The 23,069-nt window shown below is 38.2% G+C and overlaps 1 protein-coding gene across 14 annotated transcripts in view; it reads right to left on the bottom strand.

Annotated features, from left to right (window-relative positions):
• Window positions 1-23,069, bottom strand: part of APBB2 (amyloid beta precursor protein binding family B member 2) — a 168,745-nt gene that overhangs the window by 34,460 nt on the left and 111,216 nt on the right. For 13 of the 14 annotated variants that reach the window (XM_058837859.1, XM_058837861.1, XM_058837857.1 and 10 more), the window contains 4 exons: window positions 22,331-22,416; window positions 22,146-22,206; window positions 9,496-9,642; window positions 5,098-5,225 (listed from right to left, as the gene is read on the bottom strand). In XM_058837859.1, coding sequence (XP_058693842.1) covers window positions 5,098-5,225; window positions 9,496-9,642; window positions 22,146-22,206; window positions 22,331-22,416 — 422 coding nt within the window. Of the gene's footprint in view, window positions 1-5,097; window positions 5,226-9,495; window positions 9,643-22,145; window positions 22,207-22,330; window positions 22,417-22,857; window positions 22,921-23,069 lie in introns of all 14 variants that reach the window. The other variant, XM_058837871.1, reaches the window with a different exon arrangement.

Genomic DNA, 23,069 nt, shown 5'->3' with positions numbered 1-23,069 from the left:
TTCCCATCAAAAATGTCTCCTGAGTTCACCAGCAGCCCTCCTTGCCCGCTAACCACTGAATACTTCAGCTGGATATACTGCTGTTGTATGAAGTCAGGAGAGAAGAAAATGTGATCTTTCAGGCAATTAAAGTCCTGTCGATTTTTTAAAACTGGAGGTGGGCTACGGACTAGTGGAAGAGCAATGAAGATAAAGGAGGATTCAGGGAAATGTGCTAACGCAATCTCATTTACAAAACTGATGGGCCATTGCCTTTTCTCTCTTCCTTGTTAGTGAGCTGCTCAGAAAGCAAAGGGCACACACCAGCAGTCCAGGAAGAGGGACAAAACCCAACCTGAGAAATGATTAATGCATCATTCATTCACATCTTGCAAGTGAAAAGAACAGCCCTTTTATAGCCTCAGTAGGCTGAGGGTATAAACACACTTTTAACAACGAGCAGAAAAATATGGCCTGTGTGGCTTGTTAAGAGGCAAACACACCACTGACAATTATTCACTGATATACCTGTGACACCTCCATGAGACCATGACATTAGTGATCTTGGAATCAAACTATTCATGCAACTGCAAGGACTGTTCTTATTTACAAATAATACCAAATGAATCATCATGAGTGTTTTCAGCACAGCAGGACAGGAAGACTGTACAAAGGACAGTGGCTTTTGACATTTAAAAATTACAAGGTATATCATCTAAGAAACCAAGTCTGACGAAGGCTTGCACATATACAGGACATTTATTTTCCTTTAATGTCCATGTATACATATCATATATAGGAGCTCAGTGTACACATACATGCATACCCACCAATTTTTGGGAAACCGCTTTTGTTCATGAATTTATGTGGCCCCTCCGGGCCTTTTAAAATCAAACATATTTTACCAACTGATCAACTGAAAACAAGGGATGAAACACAGAATCCCCACACAACCCAAGTTGACCAAATAAGGAAGCCCTTGGTTACCCCAGGATTGTTAAATAAGAAACTCCAAAGGTCAGGATATTAGTGTAACCTATGAAGAGAGTGATTACAGTCTCCTGGAAGATGCTTCTGCCTGAGGTAAATTAGCAGCCACATCCTCAGATTAAACTTTCATCAGCAGATCTCTGTATTTCATCAATCTTTCATTATGGCAGAACTTAGAAAATCATCTGCTCATGTCTCATTAGAAAATCTCTTTATCTTCCAAAGCAGAAACTACCCAAATAAATTAGTACAAGCAAAAGAGTTAAAAGGAGGGCCTGCAGACCATTTTTGGGTTCAAATAGATCAAAATACAGGGAAATACACATTTCTACAGTATTTTAAAATTGAAATACTACCTTTCACAACAAATTCAATATGTTTTATTATACATATGGTTCTTGGACTAGAAGATATAACTAATTAATGAAATTTATGTGCAACAACTTCTGGAAGAAGTTCCCACCGGAAACTGTGATTTCATCAAGTTCATGAACACTTATAATCCACCTAAGCAGCAATGTGATCCCCTCGCTTTTTTTCTGGCGATGGCAAACCCATAATTAAGGAAAGTTGCTTCTGCAGTCAGTGAATGGCTTTGGTATTTCTCACCTCGGCAGTAACAGGTGATTTTACCAGGATGAATACAAGGACTGTGGGCTGCTGTACATGAGAAGCACTGCAGTGCAGTTTCCAGCTCAACCATATGACTTTCTCAGCTTGTGTTCTCCTTTTGTTTTGTCTCCAAATGCTTTTTTCTTGTGTGTTAGTGCTTCTTTAGCAAATGTTACATCTTTTATGCTACCCGTCAAAGCATGTTTCCTACACTGAACATGTCTATGCCCAAAACATGTTGTACATCTGATCATGCACTCATAAATTTGTTCTTTCTGCTTGTTGTTTTGATCTTCTGGTATTTAACATGTCTATTCTGGTATTTAACACGCAGTCTGAGTTTACTTACTAGCTACACTGCTTTTCCTACAATCTTATTTTTTAAAATGTGTCAATAAAACACTAAAATTAAATTTCAAAAAGAGTGGGTTTCAGTCCTGAAAGTCATTCTGGACACAAAATTTCTGTAAAAGCATCTATCAAAATTCTTACAAATGGCTATGAATAGGAAAGTCGTGAAATAAAATTTCTTATGATGAAAAAACCACAATTTCCCCAAATAAAACATCCGTGTGCCAGCAAATGAAATATTAAAGCTGGTTTTGACTTTGTGTTTAATACCTAAATGCAATATATATTAAAATTTAATAAACTATTTCTTGCTGTTCCTTACAGCAGCTGGTCAAGATATGTCATGTTCTCTAGAAATGCTAAATGTTCACTTTGAACACAGAAAGGCCTAGTCCCATTACTGATAGTAGAAGCGTGGGAAAAAATTATTTTATTTCCTCTGCCAGCTTATCTGTATTGTCAGCATCATGTATAAAACTTCCTTTCAGGAAAACAGTTGAGAAAATGGCTACATTTTATGACCAGAATGGAAGAACTGGGTTTGAGGGATTCTTGTCGCTTGTATTTTTAAAATTGGACCTTTACTTCTCCCACATATCCCATATCTAAACATTTTTTCTTAATAGAGATTTAAGTTTCTGCAGAAATCTTAGCAGAACTGGAATTCATCTTTGGCCCCCAGTTATGCCATGAAACAGGGCAGGAGTGATCAGAGGTCAGATCAGATCAGAGATCTCCTATGTCTTTGCACGTAGCTTTTGGTAAATGTTGTGGTGTAACACAGCAGATCAGAGCAGACAGAGTGACCTGTGCACACACAACCTTTCCCAACAGCTCCTGCCCTGTTGAGAGGGCTTATGTTCATCTAGGAGTGTCTGCTATTGCCTCCCACCCCCAGATACATTTCACCAAATACTATGTTATTGGTGCCACATGATTGCAAAAAGTACATTTCTCTTAAATGTTTCCTAAAAACATCCATGCCCAGCTCTGTCTTTAGGAAAAGCAGGTACCCCAGCCTGAAGAAATATGGTTCATTATCTTATTTTATAAAGAACATAATGGAATAATTTTATTTCACAAAGGAACGTAAGTATTTGGGAAAAGAATTGTAAATGCTTTAAAAACATTAATGAAAATCAAAGCTTTACTCTGTAAAGCTGCATCACATTTTGGTGTTCCTTAAAATGCTCTATTTATTTTCTGACTGAAACAAGGTACTACAAAAACTGACTTGAAGGGAAATGTGTAACGCACCCATTTTCTAATGCGAACAAAGAATTCTAATGCTTTATTCATTAGGAGTTAAAACCTTTTTATTTCCCAGCATTTCAAACTGGATTTTCCCCTTTTAGATCTCTGAAAAATCTGTACCAATGGAAGTGAAAAACAGTTAACCCACGCCAAGTCAACTATCAGTCATTTATAAGAGTAAAAAAATTAGAAACCTCTAGTCACCTAAAGAATTAGTCACCTTTCCTTTTAAAAATTTAGCCACTGGTAATCAGAAACTTTGAGGCAGATAAAACAAGTTTCAGAAAATGTTTTACTAGGAAAGATTGTTCATGTTTGAAATTACATTTTCTATCAAAAGTTAGAGACAAAAAAACCCAAACCCCTACTATCGCAAATACCTTGACAATCACAGAATGGCTTGGGCTGGAAGGGACCTCAAAGATCATCTGTTTCCAACTCCCCTGCCTTAGGCAGGGACACCTTTCACTGGACCAGGTTGTTTAGAGCTCCATCCAAGCTGGCTTTGAACCCCTCCAGGGATGGGGCATCCACAGCTTCTCTGGGCAACCTGTTCCAGTGCCTCACCACTCTCACAGTAAAGAACTTCTTCCTGAGATGTAATCTAAATCTACTCTTCTCAGTTTGAAACCATTCTTCCTTAACCTGCCAACTGCATGCTCTTGTAAACTGTCTCACCCCCTCTTTCCTGTAAATTCCCTCAGGTACTGAAAGGTCACATTAGGTGAAGATTAAGTAACACTGGTCCCAGTACAGATCCCTGAGGGACACCACATGTCACTGATGTCCATTGGGACTCTAAGCCATTGATAACTACCATCTGGATGCAACTATCAAACCACTTTCACATCCATTTAACAGGCCACTCATCAAATCCATATCTCTCCAATTTAGAAAGAAGAATGTAGTAGAGACTGTACCAAAAGCCTTTCAGGAGTCCAGATAAATGACATCAGCAACCCTTCTCTTGTCCAGAGATCTGCTTATTCCACACAGCCAGTATTGGTCATGCAGGATTTGAGATTATCAAACATGGACACAAAAAGCTTGCTAGTGTTACTCAAAACAGTGTTACTTTCTATCCTTGTGTCAGGAGGGGTACTGTCCTAAGATCCTGGACTTTCTTGATGGGAATGGCAATATTTTCGTTACATCAAAATGCCCAATCAGACTGGGAGACTGCTCACTGTCCTGCTCTATATAAGTCACTTTCACAACACTGTTTCCACAGCAATGTTACATGACAAACAAGAAAGCCACCAAAAGATCAGTCAGGAAGGAAACCCAAGGAAAGACAGCTTCCAGGGCAGGAAGGCCTTTAGCACACATTCCTGGTTGCTCCCTACCATAGGGAACAACTTCAGCTCGCAGGCAGCACATCTCAGGGACAAACCTCAGCTTTCTGCAACACCCTTGGGAATTTTCTTATATCAAGAACTAGAAGTAACAGTAATTACTTAAATCAAATATTTTCCCCTTAATACAATTTTTTTCTCCATCACATTAAGTATCTCAAGAAAGTGGAAACACATGCCTACAGTCAGAGCAGTGGTAGTACATTTAAATTGAACCAGCAGGAAGACATGCTTTCACATAGCCAGGAGAAACATACTACGAGATACATTTGAAAACATGCTTTTATACCACAATGTACTACATCTATCTGAAACAAATCAATGTTACATGTTTGCAGTTTTATGTACCTGAGTTAATCTGAAAGGCTTGTTCAATGAAGGTTTAACAAAACAGTATATAAGCAATACACTACCAAAAGCACAGAGTTTAAAAAGTAACAGCAGCAACAAAAAGAATTTACCCACCTTCTCATAGGCCCTGGGACAGAATAATGTGTACTATTTATTAGCAGACTGAAACAGCATCAAGTCAAGACAGACAAGAGTGAACACTCACCGACCATTGTCACGCCCCACGCCCCAGACTCTGATGCTCACAATGGGCTGCGAGTGCAGAACCGTGCGGTCCATGGGATCAATCAGGTTCAGCATGTCATTTTCCAGTATAAGGTACATGTCTTTGCCCTGCAGTTCCAGACAAAGTACAATTACACAGTACATAACCCTTTCAAACTGGCTGGGCTCAAGGCGTTATGACTGTGCTGTTCAGACTAGCTTCATCTTTACTCAAAGCTTTAGGTTGTTCCAAGAGTAAATGAAAAAAACTTCACATACTTCTGGTGTGAGAAAGATCTAAGATGTTATCTTGCTACTACATTTTTAAACAATCTCAATCACAAAAAGCTTTGATATCTTTTAAATACAACTCATTCAGACCCAAACTATTGAGTTATTCAACAAGTTATGTGTTTATCTGTTTTTAAGTAAATTCTTCCAAATATATGAGAAGACACGGTCTGTCCTCACAGTAAAAGCTTATATCAAAACCAGTACTTTTGAGGCAGAGTTTCTCCCTTCAAAGTGTTTTGTTTCCATAAATTTTAACCAATGGATTATGGGAACAGACAGCAATTTGTACGTGTCAAATGATTTACTCTTTGAAGAGAGATGAAAGGGGAAAACCTAGCATTAAGATCTGAATGTGAATTTTGCTAGTGACTGCAGAATCTTGGAGCCAGGACTTCTCCACAATTCTTCTGGCATGTAAGAGCAAAGATAATGCTTATTTCTCTTACAGGAGACAAATTTAGAGACAATTTTCCTTTTGATGCTAATTCACAAATGCTTATCTTCCTTCTCTTGACAGCATTCATAATAGGTCTGCTGCCTCTTCTATCACATGTAATATCCCTCTTCTTGGAGGCTGTACAGAGATTCTTCAGACCATGAGATCCTGCAGAAATTATCCTGGACCTATTGCTGAGCAATAAGATAAGCTCCCGCTGATAAGAAGGTGGAAGCTATCAGCTAAACATATTGTTTCCTTACTTTTCTGACAGAATCTATACATGAACAGAAAGAATGGAAAGGGTCTGAATCCCAGCTGACTAATGTTTCAAAACTGACCTTTTTCTTCACCTCAGTGACACAGAAACCCTCTTCCCACTTGATTACTGTGGCTCAAGTCTTTATGATGTCTAATGTTGTGTCTGGATAAGAAATACATTAATGTCACTCGGTGAGGGCTTTCTGCCACTGTTTGTAGGCAAGGCAGCAAGGGGCAGGCACTGCCCATCTCCTCTCCCAACCCCAGATCTCCTAACAGGGATTGCAAGGGAAGCTGTGACACTGAGTTGACAGTACAAGTACCAAGAGGGATGTGGGAGAGATAGGTGACACCTGGTATGAGCCAACACAAGCATATTTTGCCTAATGGAAAAATCACATCTGTGGCTGAGGTGCAAGGCTGGACATACAGGCTGCTTCTAGAGAAGTAGAAACAGATGTAGCTGTGGTAGTCATGCAAAAAAATGGGGCAAACCAGCAGCATTGAGATGTTAGTGCAGACAGAAAAAAGAAACATCACAAAGAAAAAAAGGGAGAAATTTGCTTGGAGGTCAGAAGCAGTAACCAAATTGTGTGAAGAATGCTACCAAGTGTCACAAAGATTGCTTTTTGGACCCATTTTATACTTATATATTTGTTCCAGAAGGAAATTATTACAAGAAAGAAAAATATGTTATTCATGCAAAATACACTGGGATTAGAGTAACAAAATGGAATTCAAATTAGCTGGAAAAAAATTGGAGAATGAGCAGATAAGCAACATAAGTCACAGGAAATTATCCTTGCAATGCTCAGGGGGATCACTTGTCTGCAGCCAGAAGCAATAAATTTTGCTAAATTTTGTTGCCTTATTGTACAAAAGCTATTTTAGAGATGAAAGCACTGCATGGGTCAAAAAGAAATTATTTAGACAGGCTAGGAGCTTGAACACAGGCTTTAATGTCTCAGACTGCCGAAGAGCTGCAGAGATCTGATGGTTTGAGATGAGGAAGAGCCATAGAAGGAAAGTGAATGAAGGAAAGAGAGGCTCAATCCCAGCAGTCTTTTCTAGAAGCGTTACAGGCTGTAGTATATAGGTCAATGGCAAGAAGATATCTTTTTCATATAAGTGATATTATAATGTAATTCATGGCAAAAGAGCAACACAAACAGATGAATAGTGTTCTTCTTTTTAGATTTTATGGAACAGTAGAAATTCAAAATTTATAGTAATTTTTTTTTGGAGCAAAAGGCATGAAATCCCACATTAAATCCACTAAGCTTCTGCAGGTCAAGATTTTACCCAGGGTGTGGGAGGTTTCTGTGGTTTGTTTTGCAGATTTTTAAATCATGAAAACTTGGGACTAGTCCTTACCCCAATTTCATTACATTCTAGCTAAAGTAAATCTTTAGGCAATCTTGAAATTCCTACATGTAGTAATTTCGCTTCATAATAGATTCCTGCTATAATTGCTCCATCTGATTCATCAGTGATGGAGTATAATTTTTTCAGGCTCCTCTCCAAAATGTGCCTTTTCTAATCACTCTTGAATCCTTATACTGCAGGCAGAAAAATGTGTTTGGATGTAATGAACTCTTAAAATCAGGAAGACAATTTATTTCAGGAGCCACCTATTCAAGCACAGTGTCTCTATTGTTTTGTCAAGCAGATTTTTCTTTTTTTTTTTTTTTTTAATGAATAGCACTCTTAATTTAAACATCCATTCAAGAGAACCAAAACTTTTCACTGGCTTGGCTTGAAAACAAACGGTTTTCAACAAAAAACAAGGGGATTGACAGAGAGAAATATAAAAAAATGTGAACACTAACTCATAAATCATGAGAGTTCAAAGTAAACAATATATTTCAAATTGTTCAAAGTGCTGAAAAATGGATGAGATTACACACATATAAAGATGCTGGGTTTTTTTCTCTCCTAGGGTCAGCAGTAAGTCCAAAGTCCATGACTAACACATCTCTAATTGCTTGTCTAGATATATTATCTTAATAAAACTGTTCCCAGGTGTAAGGAAGAAAGGAAAACAGTATTATTTTGTTCATTTATATGTACAATATATATTTCTTACATATAAAAATCCTTCTGAAATTATTTTAAATAGATGTAACACTTTAAATGTGTTCCTTTAAACATAATTTTAATTTTTAAGGGCACTTTCTTTCAGTAGCTCCCCTGTAGCATCTTGGCATTGCTGTGGTCATAGTCAGGATGGTGGACTCGAGCCATAGACTGGAACAATAACTTGGGAGATTGAATGTCATTTTTCCTGAAATCTTTCATGAAACATAGACTACTCTTTCTTTTGATTTCTTTTTAGTTTGGCAGTGCCATTTCTCTTAGATCACACAAGGAAAAGTTACAACATTCACTCTTTCGTCACTTTTGTATTCAGATCTTGTGTGGCAAATTCACAGTAGTGTAACCCTTCCGAAAATATGTCAGGAGAGAGGCAGAAAGTAAGATTTGGCAGACGTTTAAGTTGTTTCATGAACAATCAAATAAAAAAGATGTTTTACTGTGGCTTTGTCTCCTGTGCCCTCTGTATGTCCCAACTTTTCCCTCCTTGTTTCACTTACTGACCCCTCAACATCTTCCACTTCTTCATCTGTCCCCAGCACACCTATTTTCCACATCACAAAACCTAAAGTTTACCCTGAGTTCCCACAGCATTATCCTCTATTTGCTGCCAACTCAGAAAGAAGCACAGAGCAACCGTGGTTCAGTCAATGAGAGCACACTGATCCTTCAGCAAACCAAGAAAGAGGAAAGCTGGGCTTTCTCTTTTTCCCTCACTGTGTGGGAATCTGGCGTCCTTCAAAACTGGATGACACTGGTGCAGAGATACAAGAGTTATTGGAGAGGAGCCAACAGACAGACTGATGACATATCATTAATTTCCTTCTGAAACACTGATAAAATAATCATCATAAGACAAACCATCTGTCCATCTGTTCCAATCTTCTCATACACTTCAGAACCACAACCCTGCCAGTGTGGTTTTACTTAAAGCCCTTTGTCATTGTGAAATCTTTGAAAATGTTGTTACAAAGCAACACTTTCAAACCTCTGGTCAGGAGGAAGACTTACACTGAATTCCAACAGTTTGGCCTGTGTGTTCCCAACAATACCACTGCACAGGTGTGTACTAGCACAGATATAACATGAAAGTGAGCTCTTTGTGGCATCTGCTGTCCTGAGCAGTTTGGAACAACAAAGTCAACATTTTCGCTGAACGCTTCTGTATATTTGGCAGTGCCAGGCTGAGGTAGTGAAACCCCAAACACAGACGTAGCTGTCAAACATGGGCGTAGCTGCCTACAGAACTGGTCCTTTGAGATGTGTTATGATGCAAGAGGCATGTTCCAAGAGGAGGAGAAGTTCTGTTCTTACCTCTCCCCAAATGCCAACAGTGTCTCTGATGTCATTTTTACAGTAAGAGAGCTGTCTGATGCAATTGTTCACAGCAACACTGCTCTTTCCAGGAGCCAGATCTTCTTCTGCCATTTCTACCCAGCCCAGAGATCGCACAGCAAAGCACTGAGAATAAAACCAAAAAACATTTGTCATACATCATCAACTAGGCAGTTAAGGTTAAAGATCTCCATCTAGAACAGGAAAAAAAATTAAGGCCTTGTAGATGGGCTTATGCTCAAAAATAAGTAAATGAAAATCTAATTTGTAAATGGCAAGGTGAAAACATTCAAAGGAACAAAGAAGAACACATGACATGCTAAGAAAGATGCCTGCGGAGGTAACAGTAATGCCTTTCAATTAAAATTATTTTGTTAACATAAAGGAGGAAACAAGGGAGCAGTAAATATTAGGATACACACAAATACAAAAACAATAAAAGAAAAAGCACAACTACAGATAGAGTAGAATTGAAATTTTAGCTAGAATCTAGAATTCTAGTTGAAAAGAAAGAAAACACTACTGGATTATGTCTCTTGTGAGATACTCACTATCTGGCTTTTAACCAGAAAATTAAATTTTTTTGTGGATTACAGCAATCACTTCTATAGTAAGTTTACCTAAGGTAGCAAATAATAACAAATTCAAAGCGAAGAAGAAGATAAGCTATCATAAGAGGAAAGTAGGCTTTTTCTAGAAGAAATTCAAAATTACCTTTAAAATAAAACATTCTAATTATACATTTTTTAGCAGAAAGATGTTTATCCAACCAGAATACTCAGTTGGCAGAACAAACTAAGGCAATATTATTTTGCACATATGGTACATTTTACAAACAAAACAAAATGGAAGAAATTGAACGGCACCACCTCTACCCTATATCTACAAAGGCAGAGAATAAAAGAAAAACACCAAAACCTGCTCATTTGCTCTCAGGCATTATGGTGGGAGAAATACAGACCTCACACTAAGTCAGCAGGAGTTTGTCTATGAGACCAAGACGTCTTCCAGAGAATGTTAGAGGTGTTTCACTCAGAACTATGAGTGCTTACTGTTGTACCTCCTGAGCAGACACACCAAATGCTTTAGATGTTCCCTAGAGGTTCAGCAATAGTAGACCAGCACTCATGGTTGAGCACTGCTGCCTTGTGCCACACAGCTTTCTTTGCTGTCAGCAGCATCCCCCGGGTCCTTGGGAAAGCAGACAAGGATCCCGGGAGCTGCTGGAAGGAAGGCGGTGCTGGTGACTGCTGGGAGGGAGCCCTGCTGCCTCCAGCAGCACACTGCCACCCAGCCCAGGAGCTGCAACAGGCCCATGCTGCAGCCACCAATCCTTCTTAAGATGCAGTCAATAAATCAGCTTCAGAGCTCGAAAGCCAAAAATTCACTTGCCACCTTCTAAAACCTGCTGTGAAGTCAGTGAGCTGATCAAGCTCACACACAGTCTGTGTGTGCTGTTTGGGAACAACTGCCCTGTCAACTCTGCCAAAGTGAGGGAAGACTAAAATTCACCAGTGGATAAAAATATGAATGAGTTTCTCCCTCCCTTTAAAACTTCTCCTTCAGCCTTCTTTGAGTTTGCACAATGCATTCATCCAGGCTCACTCCACCAAGCAGGAAAACCAGCCCAAGAGCCTGCTTCCTGTACCTCTGGTACCCACTCCAGTGAGTCACTAATGATGTAGGCCATCTCAGATATCAGACAGCAAAGACACTCTGCAATTGTGTAAAACCCTTTAGTGAGTGTAGGTAAAAAAAAAAATTAAAGCCTTTCATGCCTCCAGCTTTCCTGTGGATGTTTTTTTTTGTTTTTTTTTTTTCCTTTGCAAACAAAGGAATCAACATGCAAATTCTCCCACAGTGCTGCTTCCTGACCCAGCTGTGCTGGAAACCCACAAAAATGCTGAATTTCAGTTCTAAAGGGCAAAGAAGGAGAAGGTGAAATAAGGAACAAAGGAAGGGGTGCTCCTAACTTCAGGGCTACACAATGTACTAAAATAAATATTTTTAAACATTTTTAACAGTTTAAAGCAATTATTAAGGTGATCTAATCTTAAGGTTGCAGAGTTGTTTCAGGCACATCACATGCTCATGAATCTTGCTAGAAGTGCTGCTATACCCACTGGGCTATTAAATATTTATCTTTGCAAGCTTTAAAAATACTGATTTTTACTGTACCAGAAGAAAGGTTTTTGTTTTTTCTTTACAAGTATTTAAATATTAAATTAAATAGTAGAATACTAGCAGAGAGAAACATTTTCTAAATCATAAGAGAGGTGAAGAACTAAATATATACAATAATAATAATAATAATATACAATACTGTTTCCTTGTTGCTCTTCACATCTCAACCACATCTACAATTTGTTAGCTGCTTTCTGAACACAAGGATAAATATGGAACCACAGAATGCTTTGGGTTGGAAGAGACCTTAAAGATTGTCTTTTTCCAATTCCCCTGCTGCGCAGGGACACCTTTCACCAGATTAGGTTGCTCAGAGGCCCATCCAACCTATACAGCCCTTGCACTGAACAGAGTGTATCTTAAGAAGGCCCAAAAAAGATGAAAGACTATCAGGTCAACTTGACAGCAGGTAAATGTCTTATTACTAAAGATGGTGAACTGTTTTGATATTATTTTCCTGGCCTTTTTTTTATTCTGTTTGAAATTCTCTGGTGGCATCATCCACTATATTTATGGAGCCCACTGTCAAAACAGTACAGTGAGTTGAATGAAAACACTCTTGTCTACCCCAAATATTTCGCTCCATGTGAAGGACCTGGCTTCCTTCCCTGCTTCTAATCCCTCTGGGTGCTTCCAAGTGAGGTAGACATGAGAAAACCCTTGGCTCCTGGCACCTGACAAGTTTTTGTGTGTTTCACAAGAAGTCCTTACCATAACCCAAACAAAATGCTTCAGAACAGCTTCAGAAAGCAAACCAATTTTCCAGAAACTCACTGCAAACAAAAACCTCTCAATAAACCCTAAAAAGACTCAACATTCTACTCACAAACAAAAGAGCACAAAACCCAGCAGAAACAAACCACCTAGTGTCTCTAGTCAGATATGACCCAATTTTTAGACCATGGGTGGCTGAGTTAGGTGTGAGAGCAGAATTGCTTGGTACTCTAACACATTAACACAGCATCGGTTCCCTGCCTCCCACCAATGATACTGACAAGACAAGAGACAAATTACTTCCTTTGACTCCAAAGAGCTTTGATAATGCACTCTTATTGTCTTCTGGAACTAACACCTAGAGGCAAACCAAGCCAAGCTAAAAAACCAGAGTCTAGCTTTTCTCCATTAAGAGTCTATGAGCTCAGTAAAACCATCATTCCTGGCAATGCCAGTTTGTTATGCATCTCTGCTCAAGGCTTAGAGATAATTAGTGGCAATTAATAATTATTGGCCTGTCATAATTTCAAAGTAATCCCAATGCCAACTTTTGGTTTACTGTAGTCTAATCTATTTTCTCTCTTAGAGAAGGTTTTCTGAGCCTGGTCAGGCTGTCTGCTTGCCCTGAGACACTTTTCAAGAGCTGGCAGAGAAAAAAAGGTTTGAAGAGAAACAAAAGAAGTTGATATATACAGCAGGATGAAAGATACTTAGGAATTGTATACTGTGCAAACATTGCTGCTTGGGATTGGGAAGATCAAAGATACTACCACAAACACTGTGTGGCTGAGAAAAGTGAATGAAAAAAATATCACTTAAACCATGGTAAGTCAATAATCTTGTATTTTTATCTTGACTACAGACTTCACATTTCCTGCCTGGATACACAGGACATTGTGTAAAGAAATTGCACAGAGGAAAAAAAATCTACCTTATCAGACACTAGCCCATGAAAAGACAGATGAGCAAAAATGAAAACACAGGTATTGCTGCTTGGTTTTACAGTTCTGGGGAGCCTATGTTCGAATAGTTGCAAATCCAATTAATGTTTCAGGGTTAATGATCTGTAACCTAATAACCAAATGAATAAATGCTGCCATCTGAACGCTGTATAGAGGTGTAAACCTCTCTTGAAGTGCAATTCTGATGCAAAAAAATTGCCTGGGGAACTTTAGGACTGAAGAAATGAGCAAACCACAGACCACACTTTTGCTCTTTGCCATTGCAAACCCTTCACCACAGGGCAAAGTTCTGCTCTGCAGCAGCTTTTCCAAGAGGAACTCTGGAAGGAGCTTTGGCAGGACCACAGAACTGTGACAAAGTTCTAACCATAAGCAAATGCACATTCTAGCTGTTGCCTCATGCAGTGCTAAGCATGTAGCATTACAGAAAATAAAAATAAAATAATCAAGAAAAACAGAGCAAATACAATCCCGCACTAAAAAGAGGACAAGAGATCAAGTGCACATGACTGATGGCAGAGTAGTATTGGAAACTGGATGGGTCATAAAGCTGTGGATAGAAAAGATCCCACTATAGGGTGAAAATGAATTAGAACATTGGTTTGAGAACAACAAACCAATGAACATTACAAGACCACAGACAGATGACTTTTTATATTTCACAGGTGGGGGCAGCCACTGTGAACACATCTGCATTGAGTATGCTTGCCTTGATGCTTTAAATGTGTTACTTGTTTCTTCTCTACTTCCAAGCCCACAGGACTTGGTTTTAAGCAGTTTCTCTTTGTTTCCTTTTATATTTTTCCTTTTTAAAGGTTATATCTGCCTGCAGATATGCGTAAATCACTACAGTATTTAATGAGGCCTTTTATCACAGACCACTGAGCAGGTTTGTGCCTGAGACACAGCATGTAGGTCACATAATTAACCATTTATTTTGCAGCCAACATAACTTTCAAAATTTCACTTGCATTTTTCTTGATAGTTTGAAAATAAAAAGAGTGATCATATCATTTTATGCTTTGGAAGATCAAGTATCATAACATATTATCCTCCTATTCTGAGGAAGAAGTATGTTCCAGTATATTTGCCTTACATTGATTTCAGATGAAAATACTAGAGAAGATCAAAGATAGAGTAACAAGAGAATAAAAAGAACTTATGCAATTAATGAACAAGCGCTTTCACTTAATTGACATGAAGAGACTTCAGTGCATCTATTTCCTCAAAGAAATACTCACAGATGTCACATAAAAGTTCTTAGCTACAAAAAATTCAAAATGCTTAATAAAAAACATACTAATAAGACTTCTCAACATTTCCAGCTTCCTGCTTTAGTTCATCTTGTCTTACTTGAATTACTGAAAATGCACATGAAATGCAAAAATAAGCATAGAAATATTCAGGTCACAACAGAATTCAGAAATCACTAATAAATACTATTTCAGGCAGATAATTATAAACTAAACTCCCCTAGAATTAAATATGGAGACTTTACAAATACTATAGAATAACCTTTGTAATAAATTACTTTAGAGGCAGTCAGTATAAGTTTTTCTGCTTTCACAGTCATTCTCCAAGCCACTACAGTCTCATTCTTCCAGACCTGCAGGCTGGAAGTATAGGATGACAAAAGACCCTCTCTTGTTTTGAGCTTAATGCTTCTGTCTCAGTTGTTCCCCCTGGCTTACAGCCAGAGGTCAAATCTATGAAGACAAGAAAATATTGCAGGAACATTGTGCTGGTTCAAGATTTTTTAAAACCCAGTCATTTTAGCAAAAAATAGAATGGACACTACTATTCTCTACTGACACCCCCCTCTGAGGAAGAAATCAAAATCACCTTATTCTTTTCTCCGGTCTTCTCAGCAAGAACAGGTTTTCACTTCAGATGCTTTACAGATAGGTTGACTTCAGATCCTAAGGGATGGGTTTATGCACTTTGATGTTAGCCAAGTGTGGTTTGGGCTTTGTTTTAATACAGTGAAATAAAACTTGTACTTCCTCATTTAAGAAAAGCCAGTCATATTTTTCACTAGAAACTAATGAAGGATGTTCAAATTCAGGTCTATCTTGCAGAGTAACTGAACTGTCAGGATAACCTGAGCAGATTTCATTATTCTAAGACAAACAAACATGACCTCAACAAACACACACGTGTGCTTTGTCAGCAGAGACAAACCCTGCAGGAGTTTATAGAGCATAAAGAACATGTGCATTCCTTTCTTTAAAATTAATGCTCTGCGCTTGTTAACTTTAACCTGAAATGTTGTGTTTTTCCAATGTAGGCTCTTCTTCAGGCTGACAGATATAAGTGCTTTTAATGCCATCAGCAGTACTTTATTTAGTACTGGTGCATAATTTCAAAGGGAATATGCATGACATCCAAAATTTTAAAAAAATCAAAATGCACAAAGAAACAAACCCCTGAAGAGCTCACAACCTTTAAGTGAACTCTTGACCTTATGAATCAATGGCGAAAAACCTTCCAGCTTCACTGAAGTCAGAATTTCATGCCTCTTTAGAAACAACATTATTACAAGTAATTTGATTTCTGCAGAAATTATGTTTACAACAGGATCCAAAGTCAATGAAGTTAAATCACTATTGATCAATTCCCACTTTTCAAAACAGACTCAAATAAGCATGAATCCAGAGTCCAGAAATCTTGATCCCTGGTGCACCTCCCACATTTGAGGACCCATTTACTGTCACGCAGTCTCCTTGAAGCACCATGGAGTCATCATCTCCAAACGTACAGAATAATGCAGAACTGCGCAACATGGCAGTATGATGTATGGCACATCTCATGCTTTTACATCTCTTAAGAGATAAATATTATCCCTTTTCTCTTGGATGAAATGCAGAAAATTTTGACAAGGAAAACTTCTCATTTTTTAAAGTGAAATTTAGAAGTAGAACTAAAAATAAATACACATGCTGGCTAGAGTTATCTAAATATTGCTCTGTCATTCAACTCAATGTTCCACTTTAATTGATTTCTAAATGAACTTCCTCCATAAATGTACCTTTCAGATAGCCACAATGGACAAATAACTCCCCAAGTTTGTATCATGCTGGTTTAAAAATGTGTATGTCCAATATATAATATAAATAAATATACATACATATTTATATATACACATGAATACAAACAGCATTTTTTTCCATTAAAAATCTATGCCATGGAATGGAAAACACTTTATTTCAAACTAGAAACAAGCTATTTCCCTGAGCTGCCCTAAACTGGCAAGGTAATGTAAATAATTAAAGAGAAATACAAAAATATCTGTCATTTCATTTTGTAGCAATACAATGAACAGACATTCACGCAGCAATTCACAATCAACAGGCCATTCTACAGCTGAAGCTGACAGAGGCTACATAGGTCATTTTAGAAGTGAAACGGTTGGTCTCAAGTGGGGAATATGAAGGGTTGCAAGTTGTGATTACCTTTGCACTGTACTAGCAAAGATGCTGGTGAGCTGACAGGGAGGTGTGCTGGCAATATCAGCCCAGTCTGTGCTAAACTAGGAGCTGCTTCCTGACAGAATCCATTGGTCTGCAGAACGGCCACAGAAAGTTTTCTGTGTTCTACTGAACCACCACAGTTTGTTACATGGCTGTCCACGGCAAGATGCTGTATGCAAACTCCAGCCAAGAAAAACTGGACTGTGCACTTCCATGAGAAAAGTACTGTAGATGACACTGGCACAGCAATAGAAACTGCCACCATGGAAGAAACAGCATCACTAAGAAAAAAAAAAAAGGTACATTCATGTTTTCTCAAACACAGCCAGCACTTACTAGTATTCCATGCCTGAGAGGCCACAGCAGCACGTTGGGTGTCCCACAGTTGCAATTCCAGAGGCAAGGCTGCCTCCAGTGTCACCTCACCTGACTGGCAGCCAGGGAAGCTGCCTGGCAGCTGTCCCCACAAGGACAGTGGTCACAACTTGGCCACTCATGGCAAAGGTAGTAATTGTTCCAAGGGCAAAGCATGACCTGCACAGCTCCCATCTCCATCATTCATCCTCCTATGATGCATTTGGTATCTATGTTCTTACTACACCGACAAACTTGGCCAACACACCTGTGGCAGACACAGCCACTGTCAATACTGGAATTTTACTGGCCGTGAAGATATTTTGTTTTGATTTCAAAAAAAGGTGTTCCTATGATTTCTCTTTTCCCAATCCTGCAGAAATCTCACAGGCCAGTGTAAACCCTTTGTACAGTGTATCTTAACAAAGCAAATCCTGATAATGCCCCCAAACTCAAGACGTAATTCTTGCATTACAAACTTAGAAACTAATGGCAAATATTCAAGCAGTTTCCATTCTTTTTCACATGAGGAATGGCTTTGTGATGTGTTTTTCTAAGGAAGAATATTAATAAAATCTCTCCTCTACATCCCTCTTACTGTTTAGGCACTTGTGTCCTGATTGTGCATGTTTGGTCCACAGCTAATTAGATCCCAGAGATATATGGGATTCCTAGGAGTGAAAGACATGTAATATTTTGAAGGATCTCATCATAATCTTGAATGTCTTGAGAAATTATGCTGTATTATCCCAGATATTTATATTTTACATGTAATATAACAAAAAACCACACTGTAACTGTATGCCCTTATAAAGTAAATCCATGAGATTTGGGAAAATGCTACATCTTCCTCTGCCCTGAAGTTATCTTCATATTTGATTAAACAAGACTTCATTTAGGAACAAGGCGGAAACAAATAGCCTCTAGATGGAAATCTGTATTATGATGTACATCACATCATGATATTACCAGTTTTTACCTAATGACACAACAGATGTCAATAGTAATAACTATGATTCACAGAGATAAATAACAAGCAAACACATTCTCAGAAAGGTCTAATGCACAACATGAAAAAGACTATTAAAAAAAATAAATCATTGAGGATATGTATTTTAGTGCTTTAGGTAGCTATTTCTGAAACTGCTTTTGAAGCAGAAAATTTTCAAGCACCTGCATCATTTACCTGCAGCATCTCTATGGATGGGAGGGTGTCTTAATGCTGCTAAGGGCAAACAGCCAAATTCAGAGGCAACAAACCAGTTTAGAAACAGCCACCCCCATCACTCACCATAGCTACCCAGGAGCTGCAGAGGTGGAAGGGAGAATTACAATTGAATCAGCTGGTCAGTAGGACTAGTCAAGGTGGGAAAAAACCCCACAAAAACCACTTTATTCTAAACTTGAAATTAATACAAGGGTTTATATATTGTGGTTCCCTTTTAAGAATAAAGGAACGGGTACAAGATTTCTTCTCGTGCTATTTCCTAGGGAATGAAAACAAAAGATTTTTTTGAAAGAAATAAATTCCTAATCCAAAACCAAGCCAAAATACCACTTTAGAAGCAAAACTGTTGAAGATACCCTATTTCTCCTTTAGACCTGATCTCCTTTTGTAAAGAGATTTAAGATGGAATGAATACCTTAAATTTAATTCATTGAAATTAATTGAACTGAGGCTTTCTGAAGCATTTTGTGAGCTTGTGAGAAGACTGTAATGCAGTCTGAAGTATAGTGCTGGAAAATGCTGAATACCCCCTGCTTGCACCAAGAATTTTAGAAGCTACTCTGACTGTAAAAAAAGAATCCTTTCTTGGGATTGCTGGGCATGGCAAAAGCTCCTCTCAGGTTAAGTCTTTACTTGGGTCAGAAATCAGATTCATGCCTATCCCCAAGGGTACATATGCTGCATATTTACACATGATCCTGTGTCTAGGCAGCATTTTTGCTTTGGGAAAGGAACAGAAAGCAGCAAATATACAATATCCAAAACACATACACCTGCTTCCATAGTAAGAAAAGCAGTGAAGATAGGGATATTCAATCTTTGTGGAGCACATAGTATTTTGTAAAATTATTTTGACAGTGCTTAGATGGATTATTTTGATTTACAGGCCACAACAGCCACAAGTCAGCTTGCCAAAGGCCATCTGGTTAAACCCTAAAACCCAATTAATTCCTAGAAAATTATCACCAATTCACTTTCTATGTCTCCAAGAGTGTTTTCATTCACCTACAGGTGAATCACTAGATTTAAATACCTGTTAACATCTCCTGATATTCTCTCTCTTGGAAATAGTCTCATTCTCTTCCTTTGAGATACAGAACACTTATTGATTCTAAAGTAGTAAACAGTCTTTTGGAGTAAATGCCTAGGACTTCCACAGGTTTCAATACATTCTTCCCATTCTTAGATAATGGTATATAGCGAAAACTGCTCTAAAATGGTAAGGCTGGAGAAGTGAAGCTTTGTTGAGCAGACTAATGTGGATAGAGAATTTGAAAATCCATGCCCAAAGAGAAAAGGAGAAAATAAAGGCACGTCCAAATGTCAGGCCAAACAAGCCAATCTGTAAAAGGTTTTAGAGAAAATCAGTTACATGGGCTTTCCATTTTTCATCCATTCCTAGGGACAGTGACAGGTTTCCCAGGAGGTTCTGTTTATATATATGGACATAAGAAAAAATTTAGCACCTTCCTATGGTTTTACATAGGGACATCACATTTTATAACAATGAAAAAGAAGACAACCCAGAAGAATTTACAGTCTGGGACTGGTAAAAGCATCTTTTGCCTTCCTAGAAACTCAATTAGGAAGGCACACATTGCTCTATAAATTAACCAGGAAGGTTATGATCCGTCTCCTGGGAAGCACCAATTCAAAACTCATTTCTAGCTGCGCATGTTTCACATGCAGAACTAGGATCCTCATCAAGCACAATGAGCCATCTCTTCAAGAAATTTCTGCCAAAATAAATTACAGAAATTAAGAAGCTGAATGTAGTAATTCTCCTCTTTCCACTTCTCCTTTATGACCCTCTGCAGACAGCCTGACCGAGATGCCATGGATATCAAACTATGAACTGCATCTTAAGCACATTATTCACAGTGAAACATTTGTTCTTTACTGACAATTATGAATGCTTAAATGTGTTGCTGCAGAAGTCACTTTTCTTACAACAATTTCATAAATTATATTACATGCTTTTCCCAAAATAGGCATTTTTGCAGTGTTTCAATCTTAGCAGAAGCTGACACTCTGGGGGAAGACAACTGCTACAGTTTTCCACAAGGTGGCACGGTTCCCTTTGCTGAAATACAGCATTAAACATGCCACAGAGAAGCTGTTTTTTCCACAAATGTACTGGCCAATGTAATGAATAGCTTTGAGGTCTCTAACATACCTCAAATAAAGCTTGTTTTAACATATTCTTCTAATAGATACTTGAATGAGTTAAAAAAAACTTCCTTCTCTTGTGATGAAATGACAAAGTGTTTATCTGTGCTTGCTGCCACACAAAAGCAAGCTTCAATCAAAGGTAGTTAAGGCACATAATTTTGTAGGGGAGAGCCTAAGGGCTAAAAATACCTGATTTTTCTGAGTCATCAACTTCAAATCCTATCAGACTTCTTTCAGTCTCTCAATATTTGGGGTAAAATGGACTAGCAAGGAATCCACCTACCCCATCCATGTGAGAAATGAAGATCCTAGAGCATTTTCCACAGGTGAAGATTTTCCCTGCTGTTTCTGGACCACTTCCCATTCCTGTGACATATGGCAATACTTGCCCTGTCCTTGGGGCACAGGCAGATCAGCTCTGCCCTCAGCCTCTGCTGCTGCAAATCAAATACCGTAAGGCTCGTCATGAAAGGAACAACTCTATAATTCTCAGGACTGGAACCTAATGCTTCTCACTCCTTCAACTCCTTTTACAGTGCTCAGAATTTAGTGCTTGTCATTGTAATGAGCACAGCTGAAACCCTTGCTTTTAAATACCAGTGGGCCAAGCAAAGTACAACTATTTATATGTGATTCAAACATCACAAAATAAATAATCAAGATGACAAAGAAAATTAAGTGCCCTGATCAGTCTGTTTTCTCCCTTAAAATATATCATTAATGCTATTAAAATTATCAACACTGTTACATACATGTTTGTTCCTGCAAATAAGTAGCTTCTGATCCTGTCAGTTGCTGCAGCTGTATGGCATAGCCAAAATATTTATTTAAGGTACTTGGATTTTCAATTATAGAGATTCATATACACCCTTAACAATAACAAGGCAAAACTATCAACAAGACAAATCTGGAGATAGATAAGCAAGCACTCAAAACTTTCTGCTGCTCCTTTCTCCTCAAAACTCTTAGATTTCGACAGCAAAAGCTTTGATTTAATTATGGTGCTTCATCACATAATGATCTAATTTTTCTCTATGAAATGCATTATCAAAGTAGGTTGCATTCTCTCTTCCAAAACATGAAGTTTCTTGCTCTAGAAGGAAACTTGTTAGTAGCTGTAAGTTGAAGCAGACATATAAAAAAGGAAGACTAGTTTAAAAAGGACAAACTTGAAAATAAAGAGCAAATTCTGTCACTGAATGCCCCAGAAGCTATCCAGAGATAACAAAAAACAGAGCCCTCTCTCACACAGACACTCACTTAGCTGTGCAAGAGGACAGTTGGACAGTAGAATCTTGGTCTCTAAAATCCAATTTCCTGGCTTATGTGATTTTAAAATAAGTCACACTTTCCTGACCCAACTGACTGAAGCTTTAGATCTGCAAATTCCTTTGATGGAGTTAGTCTTGCATAGCCAATCTGCATTGCGTCAAGAGGAGGGGTACACTGAATTTCAAAACTAAGGAGGCATTCTGCACCTTGTAAGTTTATGCTTACAACTGTTAGATTTTTAATTGTTATATCATTGTGGATCTTCATACAGACCTTGGCTTCTGGATCACTGTTGATGCTACAAGAATCATCATCATCAGATTGTGGACCATTTCTGTGACATAAAAAAAAAACCAAACAAAACAAAACAACATAATCAGTCTTAAAATCATATGACAATTACAGCATAATGTAGAACAGAGTTGGTCATTGCACTGAAACGTCTGAAGTCATTGTACCTGAGCTTCAAAGAGGCATAGCGTAATGTTGCTCCTTCAAACTCTTTCAAACTTGGGTCTGGGTTCACAGTGGCTGCATGGAGGTCCTAGAGATAGAGGCAGTGCTATTAGTGAAGTTTTAATACTATTATAATAGTATTATGTACACCATTGTGTTATTTCTTATCTCAAAGGGAAATTAAATCCTCCCTGCAAAGAAGCGATAGTATTTCTGGCTGAAGTTGAAAAGAGGCATGCATATATATATAAATATATATATATTTCTCAAGCTGCATTTCATTCAGTGCAGGCATCTTATTTGTTACATCATGGCAGTTGCCCTGCTAGTTTAGATTGAATCCATCCCAAGTGGAAAGATCAGAAAAGGCAGCATGTTTGTGAGCTAGACATCCCTAGCAGTACCCCCATTCGCTTTGGCCTAGGTTATGAATGACATTCATGGAAAAATAAAAAGGGAAAACAGCCACTGCCATGCACAAAACAAGGGTAATAGCAGTAAAGGTTCTAAAATCTGACAATATACTTGCCTTCCAAATGTCACTATTAATCTTTCCCCCATTCAGTACAGCAAAATCACTCCATGGCTGTTTCTAGACACATAATTATTCACACAGGAAGAAGCACATTGATAAAAAAAAAAAAAGAAAGAAAAAAGAAAAAGAAAAAAAAACACAAGACACTGTTGTTAGCATTGATATTTACAGGATGGGTTAGGGAACAGATCACCTCAAACTTCAAC

Source organism: Poecile atricapillus, chromosome 4, assembly GCF_030490865.1.
Source record: "Poecile atricapillus isolate bPoeAtr1 chromosome 4, bPoeAtr1.hap1, whole genome shotgun sequence".
NCBI classification, from domain to species: domain Eukaryota; kingdom Metazoa; phylum Chordata; class Aves; order Passeriformes; family Paridae; genus Poecile; species Poecile atricapillus.
This window is presented reverse-complemented; position numbering and strand designations above follow the sequence as displayed.